This window comes from Neolamprologus brichardi, chromosome 6, assembly GCF_056152115.1.
Source record: "Neolamprologus brichardi isolate AB-2024 chromosome 6, ASM5615211v1, whole genome shotgun sequence".
Taxonomy (NCBI): domain Eukaryota; kingdom Metazoa; phylum Chordata; class Actinopteri; order Cichliformes; family Cichlidae; genus Neolamprologus; species Neolamprologus brichardi.
In genome coordinates this window covers 20,856,521-20,875,878 of record NC_142109.1, presented here as the reverse complement: position 1 = coordinate 20,875,878, position 19,358 = coordinate 20,856,521, and the positions used below count along the sequence as shown (strand labels likewise).

General features: G+C 38.6%; 2 protein-coding genes across 2 annotated transcripts; both read right to left on the bottom strand.

Moving 5' to 3' along the window:
• Nucleotides 1–701: 701 nt before the first annotated feature.
• On the bottom strand, nucleotides 702–11,390 carry rnaseh2a (ribonuclease H2, subunit A). Its single transcript, XM_006787377.2, has 9 exons — nucleotides 11,293–11,390; nucleotides 9,846–9,981; nucleotides 9,154–9,225; nucleotides 7,534–7,660; nucleotides 7,361–7,448; nucleotides 5,333–5,470; nucleotides 4,709–4,796; nucleotides 1,322–1,445; nucleotides 702–1,012 (listed from the first exon to the last, which is right to left on the bottom strand). Exons 2-9 carry the CDS (start codon nucleotides 9,970–9,972, stop codon nucleotides 850–852), a joined length of 927 nt encoding a protein of 308 aa, XP_006787440.2. The 5' UTR covers nucleotides 9,973–9,981; nucleotides 11,293–11,390; the 3' UTR covers nucleotides 702–849.
• Nucleotides 11,391–14,733: 3,343 nt separating this feature from the next.
• LOC102794315 (transcription factor Sox-10-like) lies at nucleotides 14,734–19,358 on the bottom strand. Its single transcript, XM_006787376.3, has 4 exons — nucleotides 19,242–19,358; nucleotides 18,227–18,888; nucleotides 17,574–17,845; nucleotides 14,734–17,344 (listed from the first exon to the last, which is right to left on the bottom strand). Exons 2-4 carry the CDS (start codon nucleotides 18,664–18,666, stop codon nucleotides 16,557–16,559), a joined length of 1,500 nt encoding a protein of 499 aa, XP_006787439.1. The 5' UTR covers nucleotides 18,667–18,888; nucleotides 19,242–19,358; the 3' UTR covers nucleotides 14,734–16,556.

Sequence of the window (19,358 nt, the reverse complement as noted above, 5' to 3'; positions counted from 1 at the left end):
ACATGTTGTTTTATGTTGCTTCTGTTCTTGGCAACCTGTCTGTTAGGACTGATGACTCAAGGAAAACCTGGACTGTCATTTTTATTTAGTCATAATATATCAAAAGATACCGTCTCCCTACAAGAGCTGGATACAGAATTACTCAGTGTATTATCACGTGAAATTCAACAACAACAACTACCAACTGCTGTGAAGTATTTAAAGATTGTATTAAGATACTTAGAGCTGTACTACATTTTTCTTTGAAATTACTAATTTACATAATTAAAGGTTGTTTTATTGTGACAATATTTATGTTGGTTTTTTGTTAAAATTAAAGACGCTTGTTTTAAGTAGCGCTGTGTTTTATTCTCAACCTAAAAGCTACCTAAGAGCTACAATCTGAAGAAAACTGTGCAGAGTATGAAAAGTGTTCCACATCTGCAATGGACCACTTCCATTGGTCTTTAATGAAAGTATACAGAATTAATAAGTTGTTTAGATTTGCGATGAAGTTTAAGATTTCACTGATGTCAGACTTTGATGAATAATTTGTTCTTCTTGTGTTGGCAACTCGAATAGTAGTTGCTACATTCTGTTGATGCTTTTCATTCATTTTACCAATGGAGGGCAGTATTGGCATTACAGACTGCAACGCGATCCAGCAATGAACCCACCCTCGTTCTTGATGTACGGTACAGAATGCAGAACACACTTTAAAACATATTTAAACAACATCTTTATATATAAAAAAAGTTACAAACAAGACAAATACAGACAGATGACTGAAGTTTGCATCCGTGTTACAAAAAAAGTCCCACAATGCATTTATGACTTCCAGGATGTATGTGAAGGCCCTCTAACGTGTCTTTAGAGTGTGTTGAGGCTCTTCAGCCTCCGCTCAGTGAAGAAGCGGTGTGCCTGGTGGGTTGCATTTTGGTCGTTACCTCCAGCTGATACACTGAAGTAGGACAACATTGACTTGTTGCTCTGTCTCTGTGCTGCCTTCTCGCCATCCTCTTCATCATCGTCCCTGAGAAAAGATTTACGAAGACAATGACTGTTTTTTAAACTCAGTGCCAACTACTTGTCTCCTAAGGTCAAACGATTAGCACAGAGATTAAGTGTAACCTGTGATCTTGCAAGTATTCTTATCTAACAGACACTGAAAAACAAAGTATTTTGCAAATACACTATGAGAAATTGGTATCAGCCAGATCTGTGCTCACAAATAGCAGAAACAGTATAAGAGCAGAATCACAGAAGGACAGATGCTCCTTTAATTGAGGATTTCATAACCAAAGTAGGACTTTGATCAGAATAGAGTTTGAAGGCTCTTTACCAATGCACATTAACCGCTTTGCTGTCCATTAGGGTTTGGGCAGTGCTCCAGCTAAATCGAACAAACTGAGGGTAGCCAAATACTGGGTCGAGGTACTTCAGCAGCCACGCTTTCGTCTTGGGATCTGGAAACAAAGAAAAGAGTGGGACTCGGTGCTAGTTTTTCTACAAAACATTTACATGCAAATAAAATTATTTTAGCATAACAGTCTTAAGTAGGCAGTGTTAAATTTAACAAGTGAAATGTTATTTCAAACTGTTAATCCCAACAATGTCCGTCGCTAATGAAAAAGTGTCCCTTTGATGTAAATTGTAATGTGATATACTTCAGGTTACTTGTGTAACCCCGGTTCTCAGAATAGCATGAGTGAGATGTCTCACTATGGGATGAGCCTGACTTCATCATCAAATCTTAATCCACCGCTTAAATCATATGGTAGGGATATCTGGATCTGTCCTAAAGTGGTTCACCTCATTTCTTGTCGATAGAGCACTTTTAGTTTCAGTGGGAAACTTCTGGTCAGATATAGCTACATTTTCATGTGGAGTCCCTCAAGGATCGGTTTTAAGCCCCTTGTTATTTTCATTATATATTCTTCCTTTAGGCCATATAATCACCGGTTTCAAAATTATTTCCTACCATCTGTATGCAGACGATATCCAATGATACATCTCCTTTAAACCTTGGGAATTAGACAAATTATCCCGCTAATGGACTGTCTAAGGAAATTAATGGTTGAATGACAAACAATTTTTTGCAGTTGAACGCAGACAAGACTGAGCGTTTAATTCTTGCCCCAGAGAGTATCAAGACCCAAATTTGTCAAAGTCTGGGTTCTTTCTAATCCTCGATTAAAGCTACTGCTACTACTACTACTACTCCGAATCTTGGGATAATTTTTGATCACTCTCTCTCTTTTGACAGAGATCAGATCAAGTCTGTGACCTGCTCCTGCTTTTTTCATTTAAGAAATATTGCTAAACTTAGGACTATTGTCTCCAAAGGTGAAATGGAGATGCTTGTCCATGCCTTCATCTCCTCCCGGTTTCAAAAATCTTAACCCACAGTAATAAATTCTCCTATATCACTCTCATGTTAAAATCTTTGCACTAGCACTAACTATGTGATACGCTTTTATACTTCCTTTATATTGTTGTTTTGTTTAGTATGTTTTTATATTCCCATGTGAAGCACTTTGTAATAGCTTCTTGTCTTAAAAAAGTGCTATATAAATAAATTTTGCTTACTACTTAACTTCAGCTCCCAGGATGAAGTTGAGAGTGCTGTCTCTCTCTCTCTCTCAGAGATAGAGAAGGAGCGGTGTCTCGCCCACCCTGCGTATCCTAAACACTTGTGTTATGGGGACATCTAGTTGAAGAATATGGTTGTGACACCTAGTTAACACTAGCACACGTAGGATGTTAAGCTTCTTATAGCAGTGTTTCCCAACCACTGTGCTGCAGCACATAGGTGTGCCGTGGAAGATTATCTGGTTCGACCTGATTAGTACTCTAAGCAACCGGCATGAGTAACGGGCAGAACAATTACATTCTCTTCCACTAGAGGGCAGTACAACTACCTGCTTTAATTAAATGAATTGCTAACTGCCAGGAAAACAGAAGGCGATGAAGAAATTACATAATAGTCATGCTGTGAGACAATGCAGTGCGTAACAGCAATCGATAAATATTTGAAAAGAAAAAGTAGTCAGTTTGACCTGGGTCCTGTTCAGAGTCAGATGAAGGCCCTAGCATGAAAAGTGGTCAGAAGAAAGCAAAAAAGGTAAACTGGGGACAAACGAGCCCATTCCGCTATACCTGGTGCACGGGGAAAAATGATCAATATGTCTTATGTGACATTTTTGTTTGGTGGTGTGCCGTGTGATTTTTATAATGTGAAATATGTACTGTGGCTCCAAAAGGTTGGGAAATACTGGGTTATAGCATGGTTACTGAGGTGGGCAGCAGTGCCCTCTTGAGGCAGCAGTGCCATAGTGTCATTTATTGACTTTTTGAGCGCTCTAGACAAACCCCAGGGCCACGGATTGGTACCAGTCCGTGAGTCGTTTGGTACCGGGCTGCGAGAGTTGAGGCTCGGGTGTAAAATTTATGGTTTACAGGATTTTTAAAACCGTTAACTCGTTTTCCCTGGGTCTTTTCCCGTGTTGTAGTTGAGTGTCTTATTTTGTTATTTTGAAAGAAATATTTACGCATCACCATAGCGACCAGAGAGCATTAAGGGGCAGAGAGGAGGATTTTATTCTTAATGTTGATGACACATTTAAGGAGGACGCTGCTAATAAAGTTACACAATTACACAGTGAATTTGCATTAATTATTATATTTACAAAATACCACAGTTTTTGCCTTGGTTGTATCATTTTATTTTGCTGTATTTATCCGCGACACGATCCGTGAAAATATTGTCTGACATTAAACCAGTCCGTGGCGCAAAAAAGGTTGGGGACCACTGCTCTAGACTGTGCCCTCTACAGTGAGTCTGGACGCAGTGGGGGGACATGTTGAGTGTGCCTGTGTGACTTAGAAGTAGCAACAAGCAACATACTCCGCAGACTTGGTGTGCATTTTTACTCTAGATTTTGTCGCCACAGCTAGCCTAAGCAGGTTGAGATACGCTCCAAAGCGAGAAGAGGTGTTTAAATAGTTACATAATACTGTAGGCTATTTAACAAATTTCCCATGCGTGGGACTAATAAAGGTTATCTTATCTTATTTAAGGGTGGGTGGTTCTGTCCAAAGTGGTAGTGGCAATCACCAGCCAATCAGGATTTGTGGAATGAGATAAAAACTTCTGATGAATGAGCTTCTGGGGGAGACGCATCCCATAGTGAGACAGTGAATACAACCATGTATCTTTTCATAAAAAGTGTCAGCATTAAATATATTGTATAATATATAAAGCTGATACAGAAATGAATTGTAAAAAAAACAAAAAAAAACATTTCCCAAAGAAATGTTTGGTTTTTTAAATGGCACAAAGGCAGTGATATGTAATTCATGTATGTAATAATGTAATAAGTCATATTTTTTCCATTGAGGTTAAAGTAATTCTACACTGTTTATGTGCCATGTTTCAGTTCAAATTTTCACTGCCCACCCCAGCTTTAACAGCTACACTAAGGTATATTAAGTGCATTAAGTGCATTTAATTTAAAGTTAACTAGTTAACTAGGTTAATATGACTTATCATTTATGGTCAGTGTACAATGTTTGTACTGACACTCACAGCAACATTTCAGAAGTTTGCTCTACTTTATTGTTCCACAGCACTAACTTTACATACTTTTACTTAAGCAAAACAAACTTTTAGTTTAAAATAAAACATGTTATTGCGGATGGATAATAACATATGTGCATGGTTTCCTACCATTAGGGTACCCTGAGCCATAGTCTGTATCCACCTCTCCCAAGTCCTCTGTAAAGTTCCAGCCTTTCACGACACGATCCCTAGCAACCTGCAAACCAAAAAATAGCACCAGAAAACTCTTTAAGAGCTTAAAATATGAAATATAAAATATGAATATTCTTTAGTAACAGCAACGGTAGGTCAATAATCGCAAAAGGAAAATTGCTCCTTTTGGTCTGCTGTCTACTGCAGTAAACCAGAAACCATTAAGTGGAGAAAAAACATCTCAATGTAAAATACTGGATATTTGAAGAACCAAAGCTCTGTTTTCTACACTAAATAATCGCATAAGATATATCATTAAAAAAATACCATAAAAAGTGTGTAATCCTTACACGAATAAGGACATAATTTTGTATTATTGTTCAAATGCTTCTCTTTAGCCTGATAGTAAAGTTGTGCAAAATCCAATGCACAACTATTTTGCCTTTACTACAGCTTGTAAAAACTACTTATTTCAATACTTCAATAAAATCTCTGAAGGTAGCTTCACACCCTAGAGATAATAAAGTACCAACCAACTCTAATAGCCAAGGGATTTAAAAATAGAAAAGACTTAAATCCAGCTGAGGACTGGTCACTAACCTTTGCACAGATACTGGCTGCACTCACAACTGGAAACAGGGAGTCAGCTTTTGGCCTCACAGTCACTTGAATACCCGGAAACCGCTGAGAGAGTTTATGCTCATACTTGTCCGCTGGGCCAACTGTGTCCACATAAATCTGCACAACACCACAGAGATAGTAAAAGTTAAGACCGAGGCAAATAATACACAATGAAAAAGTCCGGTTGGATCACTCAGAGCTACAACTTAAAACAGTTAAACAAAAAGGATAATTACTACTTCAAATATAATAAAGCTGGGATAAGAGCGATTTATTATATTTTGGTTTTTATTTGACGATACAGTAGATCAGACCTGGGATGTATGGTTCTAGACCACCTGTAGTGGAGGTCATTGGTGGACTGTTCTGCACTAATATTAGGGGTGGAGGAAAAAATTGATACTGTGTAGTATCATGATATTTTGTTTGCTAATAATGTATCGATACAGGGACAGCAGAAGTCGATATTTTGTTACAAAAAAGTTTTTGTGGACTGGAACATGCTCTGACTTCAGAGCATGTTGATCCTTTTTCTGAGCAAGAATCCTGACATTCCTTCACTGTCCAAATGTGTTTAACTTTTTTTTATGGCAGCAATAAACATTTTACTTATTGACAGTTTACTTATTTTAATTTAAGACATGTTTTATTTTAATTAAGTTTAAAACTTTTTTATTTAATGTAAAATTATATTTTGTTTTAATTTACTTTCAAATTCTTCAGTTGCTGAAGGGGCTGCATAGTAGCTATAATTGTACCAGATGGTTGCGTTCAGTTAAGACTAGACTGTAATACAAACCGTTCAGTTTGTCAACAATAAAACTGACTGAAATGAGAGAAAGACTGAGTGTGAGACTTTGATATTAGATCAAACGAATATTGATAAAGTTTATGTACAGAATCTGAATATCGCAAAATATTTTAAAAAATTGCAATAATATCGTATCGTGCATTAAGTATTGTGATAATATTGTATCGTGGGATGTATGGTGATTCCCACCTCTAACTAATATGCCCACAAACATGAGGGGGAAAAAAAGCAGCATTGGGGAATGTGTCCATCTCAAGGCAAACAGTAACAAGACAGATAGAATTTGCAGGAAGTATGGAGTTTCCATTGAAAAACAAAGCAGACAACTTTGTTTTCCGATGGAACTTTTTCTCCTTGGCTCCATAATAGCTATAAAGTCTGCAACACATTTTTCGACGTTGGAAAACAAAAAGGTTTGAGGTCAGTGAAAGTTAGGAAACTGCAAGCTTGGATAGGCTGTAATGGAATAAATTGCAGGTGTAATGGCAGGTATTATAACAAAAAAAAAGTCTGACTTTTGAAGCAGATGCAAGATAAAGTGTCTGAATGGTGACAGAGGCTACCACACAGCTGCGTGTGGCTCATTCATGGGCAAGAGTGTGGGACCTGAGAGCAGAAATATAAAATTGTTTTTAAGAAGAAAGGCAAGCACATCCAGAGCTCTAAGGTACATAGTACAAGGTAGAAAAGATTCGCTCATTGAAAAAGAAAAAAAGAACTTAAAAACTGCAGATAAAGTAATTAAAACTATAACCAAAATAGCGAAAGTGCTTTGTTTTAAATTAAAAGTCTTTGAAATTTTACAAAAACATGTAACTTTTCTTCTTTAATTTTTGGAAATGTTGATTAAATAGTGATAAAATATTGGTGTTTTTACTAGGTCTATTTCACATTTTCATTGCCTAATTGTAGCATCTTCTCTTACCAGAAACTGTTTTATACACATCAAGAGAGTTTAAAGAGATTAATACTGAGCACAATTTAACCCACCTTATTAGTGTGGCTCTCCACAATGCCCCCTGCCCTTTAACTGCCCACCCACACAAAAGTGCCCCCTTAGGCTGAAAGGACAGTTTCAAAGCAGATTTAGCTTTTAGGAACATAGAGGAAATATGACTTATACAGGACATTGCGGACCCTATATTAAAAGAATAATGTGCACATATTTAAACATTTCATGTAAACTGTTTACCTACCTCTTTAAGCTGTACTCCACTGTCCAAAGCATACTGTACAAGGTCTATTGCTGTATCGTGTGAAAGGGCGTTGAGGTTGTATTTTGTCCTTGAAGGAAAAATAGACATTATGTTAGTCTGCATGAATGATGGTAACAAACCTCCAAGTGCATGGCACTGTATGCGCAAATTACCTCTGTAACATGCAGGTAGAGATGGTGTTTGGCGACAGAATCTGCAGAGCCCACCCAACATAACTCTTAGCTTCATCCAGTTTTTCAAAAAGATTCTCTCTTTCTGCCTCTGTCAGGGTTTTTGAATCTAAAGGAAAAGCAAATAATCACTGAAGACACAATGACAAATTGTATCTTCAAATGTGGAAAGGAAAACGCCGGGGGGCTTTTCATGCTCATTTATTTTCTGGTGACATTTTTAGTTACGGAAACAAAGTAAATAATGATTAGCAAGCTTCATACTTTTTAGGGCTGAGCGATATGGCCTAAAATCCGTATAATTTGAAGCATGTGCAGTAACGATATATATCACGATATATTCTTTTCTTCTGTATAACGTATTTTCCGCACTATAAGGCAAACTTAAAATCCTTTAATTTTCTCAAAAATCGAGAGTGTTCCTTATGTATGAATTCTGGTTGTGCTTACTGACCTCGAACCGATTTTGGCGTGCAGAAATCTGTTAAAAAAATGTTTTAGTACAACTTTGGTAAGCCGCACTGCTTGATGGATTGTCAGAGCATTACACTGCCGTAGTGAGGAGCTTCGCGGAGTAATCTGGGTCCAAAACTCCTTCCACTTCAGGTCCCAAAGTCAAACGAACACTAAGAGTTAAAAACGGTCTAAATTCTTTCATCTTTAATTAAATCATCAGCGTTGCTGCTTTATTGGGTGTAACAATTAAGTTTTACATCCATGAAAACAGAATTTATTAAATTTAATGGAGTTAGAAGTTAACAGGAAGTTAGCTCGCTAGTTTCCACCTAAACATGACATACCATGTTCTGACTGAGAGATTTTTGAAACGAATTAAAACGTACAGCTCTGCTATCACTTCCAACATAAATGAAGACAAAACTAAACAGCAGTGGCGTTTGTAGGGTTACTGAAGTTGGACTACCTGGTATATAATGTGCTACGTGATTGCTAGCGACACAGCTATGTTAGCATAACATTAGCACAGTGAAGCTGGAGGATGAACGCCAACTTTTTTCCCACTCGATAAAAGTTAACGTGAGGGATTCTGGTGGTTTGGGACAAATGCAATCGCATAGCAGGATGCTATACACGGGCCAAACTTCAGTCAGGAGAACAACTGAGATCATTCATCCACAATACGAGGTTAGTTATTAATATACTGCAACAACATGGGAATAGAACAGCTGCGAGAGAATTCAACATTAATGAATCAATGTTACGGAAGTGGAGGAAGCGCAGTTTTTGGCTTTCCCCATATTTCAAAAGTGCTTCATCTCTTTGCTATGACTGTCGCCCGGCATAATTTGCAGATGATAATGGTTTTAGCCGCTGCGATGCTTTCGACCAAAACAGGCGCAGCTTGATGACATCATTAACATGCGCTATCGCGGTAGAGTGGTATAGTCAAAATCTCTATCGTTGGCCAAATTTATATTGTTTCTATCATATATTGTTTATATCGCCCACCCTTAGTACTTTTCTTTCTTTTTTTGTTTAATTGTATGGGAGGACAGCAGTGACAATGAGTTTAAAGCATTATATTCAGAAAGACTGCTGCGTTTTTCTCAGTTTAAATACAGCAATACAAGCAAACTGGTTTACCTGCTACTTTCAAGTCCTTCAGCTCCTCCTTTCTGGAAAGTGGACAGAAACATATCCCATACACCATCGGCCCTGCATCACAAGTAACATCAAAACTGTTAGATTTCTCTACTAAATGTACATACTAATTCACCCAAAACTCAAATGGCAAATAACAGGGAGACAACAAACATCAATATCAGCTCATAGCTATACGGTTGGCTCCTATCAACAAATAACATGGCATTTACCAAAGGTTAAGTAACTATCTTGTGTCAAATATTTCCACTGCCTTAATGTTTAAGGACAGTGAGATGATCAGAAAATCTGTTGGTTTTTAACCATTAAAAATGTTCTCCCTTTTCTAGCAAAGAAGGGATATTAGAAACAAATACATTAAAAACAAACATTTTAAAAAAAGCATTGGACAAACTGTTCTTTAACACTGGTATTAGACCAGAATTTCACATTCTGTGTATCCAGACCAGTAAACAAAATTATTCAATTTTAAAATAAGTTGTAGGATAAAATTTCTAAACATTTTATGAATGTTTAATTAATTTTCAATTAAAGGTTACAATTTGTCAAACATTTAATTAGTTAAGTGCAATTTTAACACTATGTTTCAGCATAACTTTACATACTTTACACTCTGTGTTTCAAATATAGAAGAACCTCGAGTGGTTAGCTTAGAGTAAGTAAAAGTCACGTACCCAGCACAGGCCCCCTGCCAGCCTCATCAATGCCAAGACAGCAATCCTCCGTTTTGCAGACTTCAGGGATCTCAGAAACCAGCCGGCAGCTGACGGAGTTGTCAGCTTCAAAGGGGCTGAGGTCCATGACTGATGGCTGAAAGAACATGCAACATTAAATTAAATTTAAAGTTGATTTTTGTCTTAGTGAGCCACAAAGTAAGGCATGTATTTATTATTTTACTTATTTTAAACTTCTGTAACAGATGGCCCTGAAAAATACCCTATAAACTTTAATTAATAAGACTAAAACCAAATAAATAAATAAAAGGATCAAATCCACTACAAAAATAACTGAAGCCTAACTGAAGAGAAAATAAATACTGAAAACTAAAGGAAAAAATGAATCAGAAAATGTAAAGCTTTTTAAATTAATTTTTTTGAACTCAGAAAAACTGCAACAACACACTTAATACATTTTGCTGAAGAAGCGGCATCATTTAATGCCCTGCTTAGCATCTAAATCAGGTGTGTCAGGGCACACAGTGGGGTGTTAATGTTTCGACAGCATTGACTGACGGGACCATACATTTGTGCAAAAACAAAAAACGCTTTAGGATCAGGTTAAAAGTTGCAGTGTGTAAAATATCACTGCTAGAAAGACTGCAGTAAACTGGATTTTGTTTTCTTACTCCTCCCTTTTCAAGTCGATATCCTAACTATGGTGGCTGTTGAAGGACAAACAAGTTTTCGTCAGCCAAGAGAAACCAAAAACATTAAATTTAGACTGTACCCCACAAGGGCTGCAGCTGGCTGGCAGGTTTCTACTACTGTTTAAAAAAATAAAAATAAAGAGAAAAAAAATTCTACACACTATATTTAAGAATATTTTAATATCAATATTTAGCAGCAAATCAGGAAAAAACAAATAAACTGATATGTAAGGTGGGTAAGAAAAACAATGAAATACACAACATTGTTTTTCTTACCTACCTTACAGGAGGAGAAAAAAAGCTCTACCCAGACTGAGCTCCTGACAGGAGAGCAAATGATGATGTGTGAATCTGAGGGTGTGTGTCGGGAGCGTGAAAGGGACTTTATGAAGGGAGACGTAAGATCCCACTGTGCGATGGTACTCTAAAAGTCAAATGACAGCAATGTGAGATCCAGCTCTGACTCATTAAGTTATACACATTCAGACACAATGAAACACACACTGACCTACCAACTTTAGAGAACGGTTTTTATCAACGGAAAAGGTGCATTTCAAAAGAAATATGAAATGCTCTGTTATCATCCGTGTGGCTGCTATGAGCTTAAACGTTAGCTAAATGCTACGCGCCACTCAAACGGACAGTTTTAACCAGCTCGCCCTGGAGATTTGTGCTTAAGTCATTAGTTTAGGCTGCTGGGAGAAAATGCCAAAGTAGCACACATCGTCATAAACGCAAGCAAAGTTTATGCTGACCTGCTCAGATGATGAAAACACCCCAAACTTCACCTGACGAGTACTTCTGTGTGCACCGTGCCGCAGATTTGGCGCCCCTGGATTGACGTCGTCATCGGTTCTTCTTCTCTTGTGTTTGATGGCAGTTCTAATTCTCTAGAGTTGTATTACTGCCACCCCCAGTTTTTTAGTCAATGATTTCAGTCTTTTCTTCCCCCGTACCGATTCCCTCTAAAGGGAATCGGTACGGGGGTTCCGAAGTTAGTTAAATAAATACATTATTAAATAATCAAATAAAAGTGTAATTAATTAATTAAATAATATTAAATTATAAATTATAAATAAGTAATGTATCAAATGTTTTAAATGAATCGGACAGCTATTTAATACAATAATTATATATTCATTAATTAATTAATTATTCCCTTAATTAATTAATCAATAAAAAAAATGTTTAATTATGTATTTATTTCGTTTGTTTTGGGACTTGTAGTCCCCCATAAGTCCCTACACTGAAGTTTTTTAACTCTCTGTCACCGACAGGAAAACTCTAATAATCTTTATTCTTGCATCATTCCAGCACAAAGACGAAACATGCTGTTTCTCTTTCTGAGCCAGTAACCCTATAATATTCCGTATAAAGAAATTTTGTATAAACTAGTGTACTATTCTTTGAGTCAGAATGAACATTCCTGTCATAAGGTAGAAGCGCCAATCAGGTTTTGGAAAACTGAACTGTACGTATCCTTTATTTATCCAGATACTAAGGTCTCATTGACTTTAGAGATGCCTTTTTAAAGAGAGATCTGGCCTAGAGGACATCAGAAATTGCAGCTAAACATGTTAAGAGGCTAAAAAGGACTTGACTGATTACAACAAGTACAATGATGCAGAGTGATTTCCTAAAGACACTTGCAAAACAGATCATTTCATTTACTATAAGCCCATTAATATATCTTGTTGACTACAACCTGTTTACCAATATAAGAAAATATATTAGACCTCAAAAGCACAGAGAAACTTCAGAAATCACATTTTGGCACAACATCGACAGACTCTCTTGTTCTTTAGAGTTCGGTGGCAGTTGGCATCATTTAGAATTGCATTACTTCCTCCTTCTGAACTGAATACACTGCCATCAACAGTATTTGTAAGGCCAGTTGCTTTCAACAACCCACTAATTGAGTTTCTTTCCTCTACTAAATCTGCACAGCTTTAATTTTAACCCTAGCCAATCCTTGCACATACATAACTTTTTTCTGCAGGCGATGAGGATGTGCTCTACTGTTTCTGTAATAGCCATGAAATATGATCCGTTTAAGCTGCTGTGACCAGTTCTTATCTGCTCTTTATGTTATTTTCGGTCTTATGTCTTGCTTCTTGCCTCCTCTACTTTATTTTCTGTCTCATGCAAATGTCTTTTATTGAGCTTTCCCAGCTCTTTAGCCATTTTTTTTTTAAGTATTGACCAAACTATGATATTCCTATTTGATTTGACTGAAAAGTTGGCATCAGCTAATGAGCAATTCATAACTGGGAACATGATGATTTCTTTTTGCCGTTTTAGTTGTTAAGTATGCTGACACTCAGTCATTATTCAAGGTGACAAACTACCTCACATTTTGAATGGTTTGCAAATGTCAGCATACATGAATCTCACAAATGTGGTTAAAAAAATAAATGTTTTGATCTGTGCCTGGACCTGTAACTCAAACATGATTATGAGACAAAACAGCAGCTGAAATCATATTTCACGTTTTTAAAAAAGCTTAAAATTTAAAAGCTTATTTAAGTGAATAAATTTAGCTGAATTGTTTGTGTGGATGTATACAGCAGCTCTGCCTCTCAGCATTAGAAATATAGCTGTGATTTGTTCACCCTGTTACATATGAGTATATTCCTTTCTATTATTTTCTCCTCCCAATGTTCTTCTGAATCCCGTCTGACAGCTGGAAACACTAACTGCTGCTTCTGTTGCCTGTTTCTGCACTGAGGTCTTCTTCTTCTTCCTCCCCTCTTTTTATGGCATCAGCAAACTGTATCAAAACTGTAACCGCCACTGTTTGTTGAGGAGTGATACTGCATCAGCTTCTTCTCTTTAATCAGCATTTGGGCTGCTGTCTGACCCAAAAATGTTATAACTGACAAGCTGGAGTCTTGTGAAAAACTATTTACACTCCATAGTTTTTGTATAACAACCTCTATCTATCTGGGAGTTTTTTTCTGCAGTAAGTATCTGTTTTTTGTGTCAGTCGCTCACATTTGTGAAGGAATCTCTGCCTGCTTTTCTTTGAGGTTTGCATGCATGCTGCTGCATTCAATCAGGTTTTGACTAGAACCCTGCAACACTTTGAGTCTTTTCTTTAGCTTTATTTGTTGGGCAGATTGTGCCAAATTTAATTCTAGAATACTTTCACTCAGTGACTGCAAGGTGCCAAGGACCCGTGGCTGCAAAAAGGCCATAGCAATAGTTTGGTGTGAGCTGTTTCCAAATGTCATGCTGTGCATTAAAGTCAAACACCCCCATTTTGGTCTCAACTATCCAAAGGACATTGTTCCAGAAGTCTTGTGGGGTTTTTTTCAGACACAATTGTGCAAATCTAAGCAATGAATTCCCACTTATGACTCTTTGAGGAATTTGTAGCATGTGCATTTAGATAATCATGTGTGCTCCTGTCTAACACCAGTGTCTGTGCTGTGATTTGCTGTAGCAACGTTACGATCACCCAAATAACATAATATGAATTACTTGAGCTTGGTTTGGCTGATTTCTAATTTAGCCTTGAAAATGGATGAAAGCAGATAAGTACTATAATAGTATTACGTTATAATACTATTTGGGATTATTTGTACTGATGAAGTATAAAAAACTAAATCTTTGAAATGAAAGTATTTTTTAAGTATGGTCTTATGTGAGTTTATTTGGACTTTATATGAGTTTATGTAGCATAACACAATAAACTCACCAATGTTTAACAAAGTATGAAATGCTTTATTGAATAAAATGACGTAAAGGTGCAGAAAAGCAAAAATGTAATGTTTTTATGTGAATATTTATATCTACTCATGAAACTTGCTCAGAATCTTTTTACATTCTTAAAAAAGGTTTGGGTTTTTTTTAGTGCACTCCTTCACATGTCCCCTTTTAAAAGCCATTCAAGGTTTGTTTTTCAGTTTTGTCATGGCCTGGAGGTAGGCAAAAAGCTGGAGCCATGGCTGCTTATCTGTTTTTTTCTCATCTTGCCCACAACATGATTTTAAGAGTGTTTATTCTCCGATTGGTAGGATTATTTTAAGATGCCATAATTTAAGATTAATCTAAGACGCCTTTGTGTAATGTAACAATTTCCCTTGGGCTTGAGCTGCTCTTTTCATTTAAAACTCCCACTTCCTTATTTTGGCGCATGTCTGCATCGCCCCCAACGCGGAGAGAGCAATGAACTTGACCTTTGAATTTTGCGTGCCATCTGAATGGGTTTAAACTGCAGCTGAGTGTGGAGGCAGGGAGGGAACCTCAGGTGGAGAGGAGAGGGTAGAGTGAAAGGAAGGCCATGTACAAAAGTCCGAGTGTACGCTGGTTACTGAGCTGAAATTGGCCTTGCCTCTGACTCTTTACACCCACCCCTTCTCTCTCTTTCTGTCCCTTGCTTTCGTTGAATGGCTCTCTTTGTCTTTCTCAGTAACACGCAGTCCCCAGCCGATTAAATGTGGGGGAATTAGTAGTCAATTTTAGCCTACCACACACACAAACACACTAAACAGCTTATAGTGGTGGGGCTCTGGTTGTGTTGTTATTACAGTTCACACATCAGCTGTGTGTTTTTAATTAATTTCTACTTTTTTTCACCCTTCACTTGCTTCATATGTTATACCTGAACCACTACCATTGCATTAAATCACTCTCACACAGGACTTTTGTTTTTTTATAAATAAATTGATTTAATAGATGACAACAATAATATTTCAACATTGCTTTTCTGGTAAGGAAGCAAAATACTCAAGTGAATGTATAGCAAACACTTTACAAAACTATCCAGAATTATACAAAATGGAAGAAACAAAGGTGTGACACGATGCATTATTACTTACATAAAAATATCAACTATGTGAGAAAAGGGTCAGTATAAAATGATAAAGTATGTGTCACGTAATAAAGATGAAGCTGTGGTAATGACCATTATTCACATTGGTAAAAGGGGGGAGAGGGCGCAACATAGGAAGAAAATGTAAAAACAAAAGCGTGGCTTTGGCCCACATGCGGAGCAGAACGGCCGTACATGTGATTCTAATCCTTAAGCAGGACCCAAGCTGGCCAATTATCTTGAGAGATTTGGTTGAGACTTTGCACTTATAGATTTGAACTCTGTTAAAGGTGGATCAGGAATCTTTTAGGCACTTAGTAATCAAAAAGAAAAGTGGAAATTTGCTTTAGTCACCCATGTATCCAGTCATATTTCTCCTTTGCTGTTGGCACAAAACAAACAGAGCTGAGGTAAGTGTCCGAGACTGAGCAACAAGTCGAAATGCATCTTTTAGAGCTCTCTTTCCCTCTCTTTTTCCTATTTTTCCCCTTAAATGCTTCATTGATCACTTCAGCAAAGTTAATATAAAGGCAGGACAGTGATACAGTGAGACTGCACTATCTACAGAGAAAGAAAAGTTGCAGCTATCCTTTTCCGGCCATGAAAAAACAACCCCAGGGATCATTGAAAGATGTCTTTTTTTTTTACCCCCCAAAAGCAGTGGTGCAGATGTAGATGTGTAATATCATATCAAACACAATAAAGTTACACCCTAGGATATCCACAATGACAATAAACTTACTACTCATATAAAATAACACAAAGACATCACAAACAACCTTTAGTTTGGTTAATAAATTCTGATTATGTCAGTCTAAACCCAGCACTTCTGGGTCAAATCGGAGTCACTCATCAATCCATTTGTCCACTTTCAACGTCTCGTTCACTTGTCTATCTTTACACCCTTTCCTGTATGTCCCAACCTACGAAATTTTTGATGGCACATGTTTGTTAAGTTTTCTTCTGGTTTTGATTGGCGGATGACCCAGGAATCACACTCTATACTGTGTGGGTATTTTTTTTAACTGTTTAAGGCCCCATGGATGCACATTGCATTAAACTGACTAAAAAAGTAAAAACTTCTAATATAACATCGATATGGCACGGGCATACACACACGCGCGCGCTCACACTCACATATTTTGCACACACACAGATCCACTCACACACTTCCCATATTTCCTTCTGCTCAGCTGGTCTCCCTCAAGGTCTTGTGAGTGTGGTGTAAACAGGCTGCTCCCAGTGAGTGGGGCTGTGAGAGGGCGCCACGCTGGAGGGGTCTCCTATGGTAGTGTACAGAGGCCTCTGTGTAGGGCCCATGTAGGAGAAGGCTGAGTACAGCCCAGGGGCTTGGCTGGAGTGGGCATAGTATGCCCCGGAGGCCTGGTGGTCTCCGTACTCAAACTGAGCTCTGGAGGCCAACGATGGAAATGCGGAGCCATAGTGAGGCAGGCTGAGTGGGGTGTAGGTGACATGGGTGCCTGAGGAGGGAGAGGATGAGGCTTCGGCGTAGTGGGTACCAGAGACAGATTCACTTTTGATCTGAGCCTTGGATGGGTCGGAGGAAGACGGGGAGGCCTGAGGCTGTTGTTGCTGTTTGGACAGCCAGGCGGAGTGCCCGCTTGCAGCAGCCAGGGCGTAGGCGTAGGACGAGGCCGAGGATCCAGCTGCAGGAGCCCCAGTCGCGCTCTGAGGGTGACCATTTGGAGGGAGGTACTGGTCAAACTCGTTCACGTCAAATGGCTCGATGTTGGACATCACCTCATGGCTGATCTCGCCGATGTCCATGGTGCCAAAATCGATGTGGGGTTTAGCACTTGAAGATGAGGGACCACCGGATGACCCTTCAGCTCCAACCCCAAGGGCTCCCCTGGGCCCCCCTGATCCTCCAGGCGCTCCTGCTCCCCCCTCCCTCTTGGCATCTGACAGTTTCCCAGACTGGAGTTCTGTCTTTGGGGTGGTAGGTGGAGTTGGCGGGCTGTGACCCTGACCTAAAAGAGAAAGAAGGAGCAACATGATAAGGTGAACTTTGACATCAGATACAAAAAGGCTTTTGTTTGTTTGTTTGTTTTACCTAGCTTAAGTTATATTTTAAAATTACAGCATAAATTATTAAGTTTCGAGATTTTTGATTTAAGTTTTGAAATTTTGGATCAGGTCTCTCGCAACATGAAAATAATAATATCACTAAGACATCCATAGAAACGGGAAGACACCTACCAGCAGGATGGTGGTGATGATGGTGGTGGTGGTGCAGGTCACCCAGTGGAGACCCAGCCCCGCCATTGTGCTCAAGATGCACAGTCTTGTAGTGAGACTGGGAGTGGCTGGCCTCCCCTTCCCCCTGGCTATCTGACTCATTAGAAGGCATCAGTTTGCCATTTTTGCGTCTCCGGGGCTGGTACTTGTACTCCGGGTAGTCCTTCTTGTGCTGTTTTCTCAGCCTCTCTGCCTCCTCAATGAATGGCCTCTTGTCGGTCTCATTCAGTAGCCTAGGGGGCAGAAAAACAAGGACTAGTCTTATATTGCTTCCAAGTTCATTTTGAAAATATTTTATTAAAATATGCCTGAAGATCATAAATATCTCCTGCTTTCCGAATCATGCGTAATGCATAAATATCTTTTTTTCTTTACTTCTTTGGGTTAAAATCTGTTTGTTTACTTTTAAAATTCTCTCTGTAAAGGAGAACAACAGAAAAACACCAAGTTTTTATTTCTATCCGATTTAATACCAAACAACCACAAACTGAAGCGCAAACATTTTACGCTTAAATTCAGCACCGGTACATCCTTTACGCACAAGAAATGTGCCCCTTGTATGGCCACACTGTTCTTTTTTTTTTTTTTTTTTTTTTTTTTTTTTAAATACAAACCTCCACAGTTTGCCCAGTGTCTTGCTGAGCTCTGCGTTGTGCAGGTGGGGGTACTGGTCCGCGAGTTTCCTCCTCGCCGCTTGCGCCCACACCATGAAGGCGTTCATTGGCCTTTTGACATGGGGTTTAGCTTTGTTTCCGTTGTTTACGCGCACCGGCATTGGCACAAGTGTCCAGTCATACCCGTCCAGCACCTGACTGACCGCCTCCCTTATGCCGATCGGGAAACGATCGTCCTCTTCCTCTTCCTTGGCTCTGGGTCTGCCTCCATCATCACTGCTGCCGTCCGCGACACAGAGCGCGGTCAGCTGCTGCTGCCCCGTCAGAGGTGAGTCCTGGCCGGGCGTGGCTCCAGGTTGAGTCGGTGACAGTGAGTGACCATCGTCTGACCCTGCGGGACTCAGCTCCGCCTCGGACAGGCTGTGCTCCTCGCCGGACATTTTTCCTTTTCAATTTCGTTAAATTATAGGACAATCCTCAAATGAAAACTTTGCCACAGAACTAACTTCTCGGAGTAATTAAATGGTTTCAAGTAAATGTCCGGGGTGTCAAGGATCCCAGTTATTGTTGACTCTTCTTAGGCAAAGACATACTGCTGCGTAAAAGTCTCCAAATGCTTTCCACCTTCAGCTGGAAATCCTTTACAGCAACAGCGGCTAAATCTAAAAACCACACAGACACAAATTTGTTAAAATGATCATTTAAATTTTTGTCCGAAACAAAAGAGCCGTGATTTATTTAAAGATAAACACGTTAAGTTACTTAGTGGGACTAAATGTGATAAGAAAGCGACTGAAAATGAATTTCTTTTCGATAATGTCACATTCCGGAAAATAAAATTCCGCCGGTAAAATATACACATATTGTTATTATCATTATTATTATTATCATAATTATTAATCCAACTTAGTCCATACAACGTTTAATAAAAATAATAATTACGCGTTTGGCAAAAATATTAATATCAAACATTCACTTATGTATAAACTCTCATTTTTTAAATTACATAACTTACCAATTTAGATGTCCAGTGGTTCAGCATGGAAGTGTGTGTGGCTGACTGTAGAGCCGATGAATGGCTGCTCTGTGTGGCAACACCGGAGCTTAAAGAGCGCCTTGTGAGAGGGACAGG